This window comes from Arvicanthis niloticus, chromosome 17, assembly GCF_011762505.2.
Source record: "Arvicanthis niloticus isolate mArvNil1 chromosome 17, mArvNil1.pat.X, whole genome shotgun sequence".
Classification (NCBI taxonomy): Eukaryota; Metazoa; Chordata; class Mammalia; order Rodentia; family Muridae; genus Arvicanthis; species Arvicanthis niloticus.
In genome coordinates this window covers 30800722-30815075 of record NC_047674.1, presented here as the reverse complement: position 1 = coordinate 30815075, position 14354 = coordinate 30800722, and the positions used below count along the sequence as shown (strand labels likewise).

The 14354-nt window shown below is 43.5% G+C and overlaps 1 protein-coding gene across 8 annotated transcripts in view; it reads left to right on the top strand.

Moving 5' to 3' along the window:
• Vwa3b (von Willebrand factor A domain containing 3B) overlaps window positions 1–14354 on the top strand; it is a 162031-nt gene that overhangs the window by 125116 nt on the left and 22561 nt on the right. For all 8 annotated transcript variants that reach the window (XM_034521629.2, XM_076915058.1, XM_076915056.1 and 5 more), the window contains 3 exons: window positions 1367–1485; window positions 7761–7811; window positions 9278–9479. In XM_034521629.2, coding sequence (XP_034377520.2) covers window positions 1367–1485; window positions 7761–7811; window positions 9278–9479 — 372 coding nt within the window. The remainder of the gene's footprint in view (window positions 1–1366; window positions 1486–7760; window positions 7812–9277; window positions 9480–14354) is intronic.

Sequence of the window (14354 nt, the reverse complement as noted above, 5' to 3'; positions counted from 1 at the left end):
TTTTCAAGAAGGAAAGTTGCCTGACACATTTCTGAGCATGCTCATGGCCTGGAGCACATATTCCAAAGGTTCAAATGAGCCCTCGTGTGTGGGTCTTGTAGAGAAAGGCTTGGCTCAGTCCTTGGAAGTATAGTTATGTGAATATCCCCTCTTGCAAGTCATTACCAACTCCTAAGGGATCCTAACCCAGGGCTAACTTTTGTCACTGAGCCCAGGCTGAACCCTTGATCTCCAGAGCTCTCCTTGTCTTACCTCCCAGAAGCTGGCCTTTCACTACCATGTCGCGACTGGACACAGCGTCAGCAACCCACAGCGTCACCCTGGTTCACCTGTTCACGTTGCTCTTCAACGTTTAGAACTTTTGTGTATAGTTTCTTCTTCTTTTCTTGGCACTAGTTTCTTAATAGAACATATATTGGCACAGTTTTAGAACCTGGGGGGTGGGGGGAGGGAATAACAGCACAAACTGTATCATCTTGATTGAAAGTAAGAGGGCTTCCTTACTAAAAGTAATTTCCCAGGGCTGGAGAGATGGCTCAGTGGTTAAGAGCACTGGCTGCTCTGCAAAGGACCTGAGTTTGAGTCCCAGCACCCATATGATGATTTCCTAATCACCTCTAACTTCAGTTCCAGAGAATCTAATACCCTCTTTCACATATGCAAGTGGTGCACATGCACACACACACATGCATGCACACATTCACACACACACATGCACACACACATGCATGCACACATGCACACACACACATGCATATACACACAAGCAAAACACATAAAATAAAATGAATAAATCTAAAAAGTAATTTCTCTCATCTCCAGAATGTTTGCCTATTCCTGTGGTTGGAATCATGTACAGCTTAAAACATCAATAGCATAGTTTAGTATTTACCTGCCAGATATTTTCATTTTCATTTAATATTATATATGGAATATTAACATGTAAAATCTTATATTTTATTATATATAATATATAATATTATGTATATACATATATATGTACATAAAATGGGGTTCTATTTATTATTGCCTATACTTACCAACTTGCTAAAAGCCTCTAGAGATAATATTCAGTTAAGACAAGGGTTTCCTGAAGCAATATTTTTTCTGTTGGTTTTGTTTTATGGTAGTGATTTTTTTTGGTAGTGATTTTTAATATGTATAGCTATTTAAAATTGAAGGGAGTTAGTAATTGTATCTTTTATTCTTACTTTTAAGATTTACTTTTAAGATTTCTATTTTTCTACACTTACAGTGAGGTTTTAATAGGTTTTTTTTTTTTTTTAATGTACCCACACACATGCACCTTTGAAGGCTCCATGGGCCTGCCGAGTGACACTCTCCTTCTGTTGGTGCTGCTGTGTAGGTGTTCCCTCTGGCACATGTGTGCAACAACAGCAGTAAGATGATAGTAATTAACCCCCATGGAGTCAACCTCAATATCTACAAGCAAAATGTGGAACAGGCCATCAAGTCCTATGAAAAGTGAGTATGAACCATGGACACGCTCAACAGAGAATTCCTTTGGGCTTCTTCCTTGTGTTTAGCTTAGATTGCTTTGTCTGAAACAATTGTAAAATGGCCCCGTATCAACACCAACCTCAACGTAAGAGCTCCTGCGAGGTCTCTCCCTGGGTGCGGGGCAGTACTTCAGGCTCCTGAGCTGATCTTTCCAACAGACTCTTAAATAAGCCAGTTTCCCATCCTAAACTCTGTAGAAATCTTGCGTTTTCAGGAAGCTTTCTCCAAGCAAAATGGAATTAATCGAGTTGCCAACCTAATGCTTTGAAAAGTAGCTAGCAAAGACCAGAGTAGTGAGACTGGAGACGGCTCTCTCACTTAACCCCCTGCCCCCCAAGAGTGAGAAGGAGCAGGAGAGCAATGTCTGATCTGAGCTGGGGCAGATTTTTGTTTCTTGTGACATTTCTCCAAATATGAAACAAGTGTGCACATAGAATTTACGTAAACACACAAATACAAAACAAGTATGCACACACAATCTTGGGAATTCAGAGTAATGTACAAGTCACTTACGGTGTCTGGGAAGGTATGTCTTGACTATGTGCAAATGTAGATGAGGACTGAGTGTCCGTGATCCTAACAAATCTGTAGCCAGTAAAGGAGAACTTGGAACCAGTACCCTGTGATCACTGAAGGGGAACTCTGTGAGTGTAGATTACTTACATGCCTTTGCATCAAGATGGTGACTAAGTTAACTACAGAGAGAACTCTATACTCAAACAGTTCCTGAGCCCATGCTGTGATGGCTCATGCCTTTCCTCCGGGACAGGTGACCTGGTTGTCCTCCTTGCCCATGACCCAACCACTTGCACACCAACCTAGAATCAGTCCTTAGCGTGCACACTTATGTGTCCAGCTTCTTTGGGAAGCTTATTCTAGATTCTGGAAGCACCACAGCTGGGTTATCATTATTGCCACATGAGAAAGATAGGTACTAGACATACAGAGAGGTTAGTGATGTGGCCAGACCCCCACTGATCCATCAGTTATAACTTCGGGTGTAGCAGGCCTACTGTGTGCTCAGAGCCCAACTCCTTCCCACAAGGAGCCACAGCCAACCTGCCCCTGGAAAACTTTCTGGTCTCCTTCCCATCAGCCTCCTTCACTGCCTTCCCCAAAGGCATGCGAACCTCTTCAGTGATCTCTATAGCATCCTCAGCCCAGGGCGAGAGTCCTCATCCAAAATGAAAGGGTCAGGAGAATTTCAGGGTTTCTTCTGTACCTTTGATATTTGCATACCATAAAATGGGTGTATCCTTGGAATTGAGCTGGTGTCCAAACACATACATTTATTTATTTATTTATTTATTTATTTATTTATTTATTTATACTATTTGAAATGATTTCATACCAGAAACGAAGTTTCCTGGGATGGGTGGGATTTCCCACTTGGCACGCTGGCATGCAGTAAGGCTGATTTGGGCCTTGTTTTGGATTAAGGATGCTCCACCTGTTTCCCCCTCCCCACCCCGAATCCTTCTGCCTTCAGTCTTTATCTAGATAGCAAGATGAGCTATCCTAAGCTCTCTGTTCTCCCTGGGTCTGTAGCCTGCATGAAATTCTGTCTTTAAGACACAGTTATTCTGCTGTCCCTCAACTAGTCCTTCTTTCGCATGGCCTCCCCTCTGAGGCCTTTCCACACCCCTCTCTACCCCACTGTGGCCTTTGTCACTCTCAGCTACTGCTTGGCCCACAGCTTGTTGACTTTTTGATCCACTAGTTTTCAGCTGGGCCAGCCTGTGCTCCGTTTCATCTCTGTATCAGAGGCCAGTGCGTGCATTTGACTATTTGAAATCCATTCAAATCAGAACAATTCCAGCTTAGTTATTAAAATGCCCAAATTGGATTTGTGTATTCAAATGCAATAAAATCCCATTTAAATTCTAATGTAGTTTGCTTGAATAATTCAGATATTTGAGTCCTGTCATTATTTGGTCTATAAACATCTGGTACAGAGCCACAGGCTAGAGCTCGGAGGTCAGGCAGTGCTTGCCCAGTTCATCCTTACCCTTAGTGCCTATGTGTAGGCAAGCATGTGACATTTGTGACAGCAGATAACTTAATTACAGAAGCCATACCACAGGGCTGTTGGGAGGTGTCTTAGTCAGGGTTTCTATTCCTGCACAAACATCATGACCAAGAAGCAAGTTGGGGAGGAAAGGGTTTATTCAGCTTACACTTCCACATTGCTCTTCATCACCAAAGGAAGTCAGGACTGGAACTCAAGCAGGTCTGGAAGCAGGAGCTGATGCAGAGGCCATGGGGGGATGTTACTTACTGGCTTGCTTCCCCTGGCTTGCTCAGTTTGCTTTCTTATAGAACCCAGGACTACCAGCCCAGGGATGTCACCACCCACAATGGACCCTCCCACCCTTGATCACTAATTGAGAAAATGCCTTACAGCTGGATCTCATGGAGCCATTTCCTCAACGGAGGCTCCGTTCTCCATGATAACTCCAGCTTGTGTCAAGTTGACACACAAAACCAGCCAGTACAGGAGGACTGTACAAATCACAAGAAGCATTCCTTGTGAATCTGCCCCATCCTGAATCTGTTACTCCTAGAATAACAGTGGATATGTGCAGCACAGTAGTCCCTGGGCTCTTCCTGCCATGCTGACCTTTACCTGAGGGTTTCAGAAAGGAAGGAGATCCCTGTTCCCAGGCAGAACAACACTCCCTTGAGAGATGCAAAACACAGTTAGTGTCTTGTCCCCATGAGTAACTCTCAAGAAAGCTTTTGCTAACCATAGAGGAGGGGTTTTTTGTTTGTTTGTTTGTTTGTTTGTTTTGCTACAAGTTGAACAAAAGCTTCTAAAAATTCCAAACCTCAGATGCTCCAAAATTTTTGAGTGCCCACAATGATGACACATGTGGTAAAAGCCATTCCTGATCCCCTGTGAAAGACCTCAGTTAAAAGATTGGGGCATGCACTAATAATTGTGCATAAATTTACTTCTGGGCTCTGTGTATAGGTAGATTAAAAAAATAGATAAATTTTGTCTTTGAACTTGTGTTCCATCCTTAAGATCTCATTATGCCATGTGTAGATTTATTTCAAAATCTAAAATCCCAAGCATTCGTGGGCCCAAAACTTTTGGATAAGAGATATTCAACTTGTGCTTTCAGTAATAATATTTTTTTTTTTACATTAATGTCATCCGCTCTAGTTTGATGTTTGATATTTAAGTTTATTCCTTTAATTGATATTGGGAGTTTTTACCTTGGTGTTTAAGTTATTTAATATAAGCTTAGCAGTATCAATAGCAGCGATAGTGTATAGGATAAAAACTTCCTGGGCTTTTCCATGCAGTAGTGCTGAAGAGCCTTCTTTGTGTAAATGTCAGTTCCATATTTTTTTGGATTTTATCACTGTGCAACTTTCTCATTGTGTGTAAATGATAAGCAATGAACCGCACACTGTCCACAGTCGATATCACACCTCTGTTGTGTTTTTCCCCAAAGTAAGCCAATGTCACTTTGAAAATAAATGTCATCATACATCCATAAGCCCATTTAAGCTAGGCATGACTAAGCAAAAGGAAGTTCACAGGGTGATATAAATGGAGCTATTTTGGACACAGGGTCCATCGGTGGGGTGTCCTTCTGTCCAAGTATTTCAAGAGTCTGGGCTTCGTGTATTTGAACATAAGCTTAGATGTTTCTAAGGCTGTTTGAATTCAGAGCCAGCATTTTTTTCTTGTGGTTTATTTTGATTGCCAAAGACAAGATCACAACCCTCAAACCCACAGGAGGCCTCAGTTCTAGTCTGGCTCTGGAGCTTTGCTTGAGACTCTGTTTAAGGTCGTCTCTTTGCTGTTGGTCGCACTTGCGCTGTGCCAATAGTTACACATTGCTTTGTAGGCGAGTCACCTCTTGCTATAGCAAGCCAGTGGATGCAAACCAGCAGCCAGAATTAAGGGTCTGGACCAGAAAAAAAAGCTTTCAAATCCAATACCTTCCCGGCACCCCACCCCACGGTGGCTTTGCCATGACCACTCCACCAACTCACTAAAGCATTAAAAGATTAACAACACTCACGGACAAGAGGTGACACATATGAATATGTGACCCCGGGAAATATTTTCTAAAGGATTGTGCTAAAAGTCCATCCATGCTATCTAACTGGACCCACGTTACCAGTGAGCTCTCTGTGTTTCTGGGCTCACCCATCTTCTGATCCACCCGGAGGAGAGGAACACTGAGGTATTTGTAGCACTTTACATACATGCTTTCTGCTTCGTCCTCTTAATGCCACAGACAAGTGCTGTTAGCCTTGTTTTATCCCTGAGAAAGCAGAGCTTCAAAGGATTCTGTCAAACGGGATCACATGGCAGCTGCTGGCGGGGGCGGGGCGGGGCAAAGGCAGGGATGGGGAGGGGAAGTGGGTGCTGCGCTTGACCCTGGATCTGTATTGTGCTAAATCCCTTTTCTGCCCCCCCCCAAACTTCCCCGCTACACTGAGTCCGCTTTCAAGTATAGATAGAAGAGAGCATTGAACATATTTTAAGAAAATCACAGACAACCAAAGAGTCTTAGAAGCCCTAATCACTGTTACATGAACCAAGCGACTAAAGAAACCCAGTTTCCCAATGGAACCCAAAGAGTCAAACCTTCAAGTAAGACCAAAGCACTGGCTGGCCTAGTTTCCTCGTCCCGACTCTTTTTATGTTTGAGATGCATTTATTTTATGTGTATGAGTGTTTTGCCAGTTGCCCTTGGAGGTAAGGAGGAGGCATCGGATTCTATGGAAATAAAGTCACAGATCACAGTGTGGATGCTGGGAACCGAACCCAGGTCCTCTGCAGAAGTAATACATGCTCTTAACGGCCGAGGCATCTCTCTAGCCCCAATCTTCCTTTTTTTGCCATCACTTACAGAATCTTTGCTGATGTGAGACACAATACATATGCTATGTACAGACCAGCTTAGAGTCCTCAGGACTACACCAGGAAAGAGACTCTCTTGTCATCCTGAGTCGACCTAACCCAAAAGTCTCACAGTAATGAGAGAAGCTGAGGTCTGGGTCGGAGTACCACAGCTCTTCTCCCATACAAGCCATCCTTATCATGGCTTTCCAGCCCCTCCAGGCTCTGGATGGCCAAATAGGGAAGAATAGCACCTCCACCCAAAGTGGAGTGCTGGGTGCTGTGCAATGCCAACTGGCCTCAGTGGTCACAAGAGCTCGTCCTATGGAAGGTGATGTTCCCTACTCCACAAAGTCTTAGAGCCAGTGTTTTGTCCCCTACTGTCCACAAAGCCCGAGGTGATGACATTGTGTCACAGACTGGGCTGGGTCCATTGAAAGAAGCATCATTGATTGGTGCCACAGAAAGAGCCACTATGGCAACTCCCTTTCCTCTTGGGCAGACAGCCTATCTCTGAAGGTATGGTTGGTGACAGGCTTCAGTTCCCCCGCTCACAGCTAGCCATGTTGATACCTGAGGTATTTCTCCTGGCTGCCTATCTTTGTGCTGCCATCCAGAAATCAGGGTGGTTAGACTGGATGACTTAAAATGTGAATTCTGACTAGATGGCTTATAGCCCCTCAGACTCCCTTTGCTCTCAGAATCCAGGCAGAAGAGTGTCTGCAGAAGGCAAGCTAAGAGGGGTAAATCTGTATGGCTCGAAACTTATTTTTTTAAATATAACCTCATATTACATTTATTGTGTGTGTATGTGTGTGTGCATACACATATGTGTGTGTACATATGCTGTAACCCAGTCAGCTTTTTTACTTGAAATAAGTTTATTGTGTAAGGCCACCATGAAGGGAGGGCCTCACCCAAGCCTCAGGAATTCGTGGCCACCCAGTAACTCACAAGACACCGAACTTGATGCAATCAGCAAGAGATATATTTCGATCAACATGTTGAGATCAAGACCTGTAGCCCATGCAGGAGCAGTGGGGTCTGACCCCCGGACTTTGGAGACAGAGAGAATTTAAAACCAAAAACCACAACCCAGGGGGAGTAAAGGAGGGCTATTGGAGAGTACCTGTGGAAAGTCCCAGCCCATTATTCAGTTTATGACAGGGTCCAAGGAACAGTCATGGGGAACATTTTGTATGGGCTATTCTCTAAGAGCCTATTCGTAACCAACCATCTATCTTGTGGTCAGCCAAGTTCCTGAAACACAGAGCTCACGACCAAGCTGACCTGTACTCTTGGTTCTGCTCTGCCTGTAACCCTTTCAATTGCTTTTAAATTATTGTTGTTGCTTTTTTTTTTTTTTCAACAGACGCTTAGATAAAATTGTCTGGCAAGCTCTATCTGAAGAGGAAAAAGAGAAGTAAGTTATTCTATCCCTATCTCAGTTCTGAAATGCAGATGAAATTTACATAACCAAACCCGACTATTCCAAGGCATATGGTCCAGTGGTATTTAGAGTGTGTAACAGCCCCCAACACTCATCATCCCAGAAAGAGACTGCTACCTACCCGTGACACAGTTGTTCCCCATTGCTCTCTTTTCCAGCTCCCCCTGACTCCAGTCTGCATACTGTTTCCATGACTGCTTGTACTTGGTACATCATGTGACAGGAAGCACGTGACAAGCAGCACTTTTGAGTCTGCTGTTCTTTGCTGGGAAAACTGAATACTTTCAAAGTTCATGCAAATTGTGGCATAAATCCAGACATACACATGTGTGCACATTCTATGGAAGTTCTCTTACACACATACACATGTGTGCACATTCTATGGTAGTTCTCTTACACACACACACGTGTGCGCTCTATGGAAGTTCTCTTACACACACACATGTGTGCGCTCTATGGAAGTTCTCTTACACACATACACATGTGTGCACACTCTATGAAGTTCTCTTACACGTGTGTGATCTATGGACATTCTCTTACACACACATGTGTGTGCTCTATGGAAGCTCTCTTACACACACGTGTGTGTGCTCTATGGAAGTTCTCTTACACACACCACTGATGATCTCTCCCACCGATGGGCCTTTGGGTCATTTCTGCTTTCCTTGACTATTATGAATAATGCCACTGTGTTCATTTGCATGGATGCTTTGATGCGAACACGGTTTTATTTCTCAAGCATGTACAGTGGTGAAGAGTGAGCTTACCACATAGTAATTCTATGCTTAAGGGCTTGCCACATAGTTTTTGAGAAGGCTCCAGGCCCTCTGCCTCCAGCCACACCAGCACCTGTATGAGCATTCCTAGCTCTGTGTCTTCAAAAACATTGCTTGCTGCCCTTTAAAAAGAGTAAATCAAAGTCAGATGGGCATGATGGTGGTTTCCCATAATCTACTGGGGAGAACCATGAATTTGAGGCCAACCTGGGCTACACAGGGAGACTTTGTCTCAAAGCAACAAAAACACCCTACATGATGATGATATGTTGCTTAACTCCAGATATACGTGCTGATAAATGAGTCCTTAGGCAGTTTGCACCCCCACTGCCCACCCCACCGTGAGAATGTAATCTAAGGTAGCTACATCACTAGCTGATGTAATTGAGGGACCTTCGTCCTATAGCAACATAGTATTGGCTAACAGGCTCTGCACAGTGCCCAGGCTTGTTTTCCAGACATTCCAAGGTCAGTTTCTAATTACAACTATTCTGGAAAAGTGAGAGCTCTGGGGGCTGAAGAGGTGGGTCTGAAAGCACCACCGGCACCGCCTTCATCTGTGACAACAGATGATTCTCTGGGAGTTTGTAGAGAAACTGGCTACGTTTATTTTTTCTTATCAGGCTTATCCTTGTTTTGCCCATCCCTTTCTTCCTTTCTCAGGCTGGATGCAATCAAGCCCATACAGTACTTGGAAAACAAGGCGGTTTTAAACGAAGCCCTGGAGCGGCTGAACTGGCCCATTTCATTGAAAGACCTGTCAATGCTGGAAAATGAAATCTTGGTTGGAAAAATGTACATCCAGCAAGCCATGGGGCTCCAGGAGGCCGCCAGGAAGAACTATCAGAGCAGGATACTGCAGGAGGTGGGTCCCAGAGTTCCCTGTACATCTCCCACCTTGACCCTCTCTCTCTCCTACCCACCCACCACGGACTGATTTCTAAGGGAGTTCAAGGAAATTCCATTCGACTTTAACATCCTGTTTTTAGAATAAGGAATCTTTCCATCGAAAAAGAAAACCTAACAGTAGCGTTTTGTCTCAAGAGATGCTTGGACTCTGATCCGAGGCTCAGATCTCACTCTTATCTTTAGTCAGTCTTGACTAGTTTTTCACATTTCTTCCAACTTTCTTTTTTTTTTTCATTATTTATTTAAAATAAGAGTATTAAAGCCTGGTGGATTGTTAGATAGAGAGGACCTTCAGGTTTTCACTACTGAAAACCCACAAAAACAACTCCTGGTCTCGTCTCCTTGTTAGTGCCTTTGGAACGCTTCCAATTGATCTTTTTTTTTCCTCCTTAAATACATCTTCCCTCTCCCCACAAGTCAGAAAGTCTGTATATTGTCTTTATATTCTGCCTTGAACTCAGCATCATTTCATACAATTTCTGTGGTTTTTCTGACTCTTCAGACATCACTGATGGCTAGATACATGACATATTTAAGTCTTTACTGAACTATTTCCTTTTAGATTGTTTCTGTTGTTTTGTTTTTGTTTTTCAGTTTTAGCTTCTTCCTCATGCTTTTGTGAGTCCCATGGTGCATCCAGTTGAGGTATTTTGTTAGAATACTGTCTTAGGAGTGGCCTTTGAGAACCACAGGCGTGAACACTGGTACTATTAAGTAGTTGTTACTGGTATACAACACTCCTTTCTGACTGTGTGTAGGTGCTTATAGATGTGGGTTTGTCCTTCCAGAATGCTAAGGCCTAAATAGTTTTCAGATAGCCATCAAAAAGTCTGAAAGCCATTTTGAGCCAACTGGCCTTCAGAGTTCCTTTCCATGAGTTTCAGCATCTGTCAAATGAGGCAGAGTTTGCCTGGTTTTAATTCCACAGCCGCCATTTTAGATTCTTGTTTTTGTTTTTAATTAATCACAAGCATATCTATCTGTGTGTGGGTTTGTGCATGTGTATGTGGTACCCAACATGGGCACTGGGCACTGATCTCAGGTCCTATGCAACAATAATACACACTTAACTGCTGAACTATTTCTCCTGCCTCTTTGCTTTTATTATTTTTCTTTATTTTTTTCTTCACAAATTACACCTTTCCCTCAGTGTAAGATGCTATACCTTTTGCGCAGAACACAAAAATCTTATCATGAAGCACTAGGTGCCTATTAATGTCTTTCAAAAGGATGCTCAGAATTAGCTGCCACTTCCTTGTAAGGCATCCTCTGGATACCAACATTTCTCTGTTGCCTGGCAGGTGCCAAAGGACACCTAGGAATCCAGAGGACCAAATGTGAACTACCTACCTTTCCCTAAAAATATGTTCTTCTTCTACCTCCCCCACCTTCTTGTCCTTTCATTTACTAAGTAAGATATGAGTGCCCCTAAGGTTCGGATGGACGGTGGGTAACAGCAGCACTTCTTACATAGACTAAGTCCTGCCCTCATTTAAATGGGAGAGAGAATTATTGGGCCCCACTAGATTTTCTCATTGTCTGGCTGCCTACCAGCGAAATTTGCTAGCACTTTATTTATGCCTTATATTAAGTTTTCAGCAGGAAGTGTTATGAAACCTCTTATGAACGAGGGCAGAGACAGTGTGTGCTAATGAGCTTGTTTGTAAAACTGATAGACGATGGGTTTGAATTTATAAAATTTGAATTAATTGGAGTAATATTTCCATCTCTTCACTCCCTTTTCATAAAGCAAAAATGAAATGAATTTTCATAGTTTCTTCATTCAAAAGTACTCACTCCTTCCCCATGAATGGGAGTGTGCTTGGCATGGGTGGGCATAGGCTGGCCTCGTCCTCACCCTTGCTCATGTCTTCCAACGTGATACCACATGGTGAAAATGAGGTTTTAGGAAAAGACAATCCTCTTTCAGTTTTCTTAACTCTTAAGTGCCCCCCCCCCCCGCAGGACATCTTGCAGAGGCAGGGCAGTAACAAAATCTTGGGGGATCGGGAGAAAGTCTGAGTTGCAGGCAGATTTGGCATCTGTGGTACCAGGATGCTGGTGGAGGAGACGATAGAGGGGACCAAGACAGAAAAGTTAGAGAATGAGGAGGCTCACCCAAAGAGCTACAGTGTGGAAGCAGGTAGGGAACCGTTGCAAGTTCTGGCTGTCAGGCAGTCCCAGCTAATGTGTTGCTGTACCCAGGCCCCTCTAAGGTTAGAGTTTTCTTGAATTCAAAGCTAAAAAAATCAAAGTACTAATTTGCAAAGCACACCTAGTCCTCCCGATAGATAGCAGATAATACTAAGTGCCAACAGTAAATACATCCAGCACGCACTAACCTTTATACTCCTTCCATTATTAAAATTATTATCAATAGCAAGGTATGGTGGCTTTAATCTCAGCACCCAGGAGTCAGAGGCAGGCAGATCACTGTGAGTTTCAAAGGCAGTCTGGTCTACTTCAGAAGTCCTAAACAAGGCTGGGCTTGCATAGTGAAACTATGGTGGTTTGAATAAAAATGGACTCCATAGGCTTATGTCATCAGGGAGTGAAACTGTTTAAAAAGATTAGAAGGATTAGGAGGTGTGGCCTTGTGTCACTGGGGGTGGGCTTTGAGATTTCAAAAGTCTACATCAGACCCAGTCTTTCTCTCTCTCCTCTCCCCTCCCCCCTCTCCCTTTCTACCTGTAGATAAGAATGTAGTTCTCAGCTATGTGTCCCCACCATGATAATAATGGACTAAGCCTCTAAAACTGTAAGCCAGTTCCCAATTAAATGCTTTCTTTTATAAGAGTTGCCTTGGTCATGGTGTCTCTTCACAGCAGTAGAACAATAACTAAGATAGAAGTCTTATCTAAAACGTGTATAAATGTATGTATGTATGTATGTATGTATGTATGTATATTCAGTGAGTTTTTTAAACATCACATAGAATGGTATCTCAAAACCATTCAACGTAACAAGAGGTAGCTCACTGATGACATCGTCCAGGACAGTGCCAATGGAATTGTGGGAGCAAAAGCCTGTGTGCAGTGAGCAGAGGGTTGAGGAGATGCCAAGGAAGGCAGTACAGGAAGGAGAGGCTCTGACATCCAGATTTTCATCAGAAGACAAGGAGAGAATGGTGGCCAGAACTTGAGGCACAGGCAAGCATAGGGGAAGACATTTAGTCTATATAATATGTCATGGACACTCGGCAGCACTCATAACTAAGCCTTCCCATTCATCCACTCATCACCACACAGGGTTCCAAAACCCATGCTCTCTGATGGAGGCTGTCCTTCATGCCCAGCATAATTTCCCTAAAGAAATGAACAAGGAGGGGCATCTGACATGTTACCCACACAGGTTTCTCTATATTTGGGCATCACGTTCTGCAGTGGAAAATTCTGTACATCGTTTCCTTAAAGCAATACTTGTTCATATATGCGTATATATAATACTTCTGAGATTGTTTTGATTTCATTTTTATCATGTCACCTAATCTGACCTCATAGCTCACTAGTCGAGCCAAAATCCAGGGTAAAAAAAAACTTTGGTGGGAACAAAGCTCAAGAAAGCAAAGGCCAGGTTACAGGCCCTTTAAGATCCTGCAGTGTAAAAGAAATATCTATTACCTGCACAAGTCATTTTAACCTCTTCATACATATGTATAGTCTCATTTTAAATTCCCTTAGCAAAGGGCAATCAATGACTTGGAACAATGGCTAGAAGGTAGAGAAGAAGAAGCTTTCAACTCCTAAGGACCCCCTCCCCCCCAGAGTTTACTGAGGGATCTATGAGAAATGTCCACGTGTGTTTCGAAGGCTGTGGTCACTCTGCTTGATCTGCTTGATCAAGTCTGGAGACCCAAGGCTTTTCTATACTCTATGCTGAAGCCAGCTGTCACTATCAACAGCTATTCCTTCGGCTCTTGAGCTTGGGATGGCATCATGGTTTTCCTGAAGGTAATGTAAGGAGATGAGCTATAAGACTGTATACAGGGAACCTGGGCTTGCTTTTTATCCCCAGGCTTCCACTGACAGTTCCTGGCTGGCTGTAGAGGAGATGTAAGCTGATAACCATTATACTTCCCAGTCTGGCAAGCATCCTGTAGATTCTGTGCTCCAGCATCTAGTGACTTCCCCTGCGAGCTATAATCCACCAGCTTTGTGACATCCCCAGAGGTAGATGCTTGGCTCACTGACTGAAAAAGGAAAGAAAAAACCTTAAGTCTGAAATCCCCCAAACCACACTTTACCAGCACCACCATGTTATCAGGATCACACATTTTTAAACTCCATATCCCCAAAGCTGAGCTGTGGAGGGGGAGACCTCAGAAAATTATTGCTGACTTTCCATAGGCTCCGTGGGAGCTTAGTCTAGGAAAGCTCAGATATACTGTTCTGAGCATCTCCCTAAGAAACGCAGGTTGTTCCCATAGCAGATCCTCCAGAATCCACAGCTAAAATGATCCAAGGCCCTCTTTATCCCCACAGCCTTGACCACCTTGGATGATTTGGAGGCATGAAATCTCTTTGTGGGAACCTGTCGTCGGCAGCCCTGACAAAGCCTTGGGGATATGCCCACACAGCTGGCTGCATGTGTGTGCTTCTCACAGGCATGACGAATGAGGAATCTGGAGTCCACGGACTTTATGTGAATGATGGATTTGGTGTGCTGCTTTATGAAACACTTTCCAGACAGGAGAGAGGAATGAGTGAGGTTCAACTGTGAGAGAGCGTGTGACTCTGAGGACCTTGTGCTAGGTTGGGACTTGGGCACTATTCGTGAGAGGAATGTTGGTAGGAAGACCTGGAAGAGAAAGGTCTTTGAGCTGTATAATGTG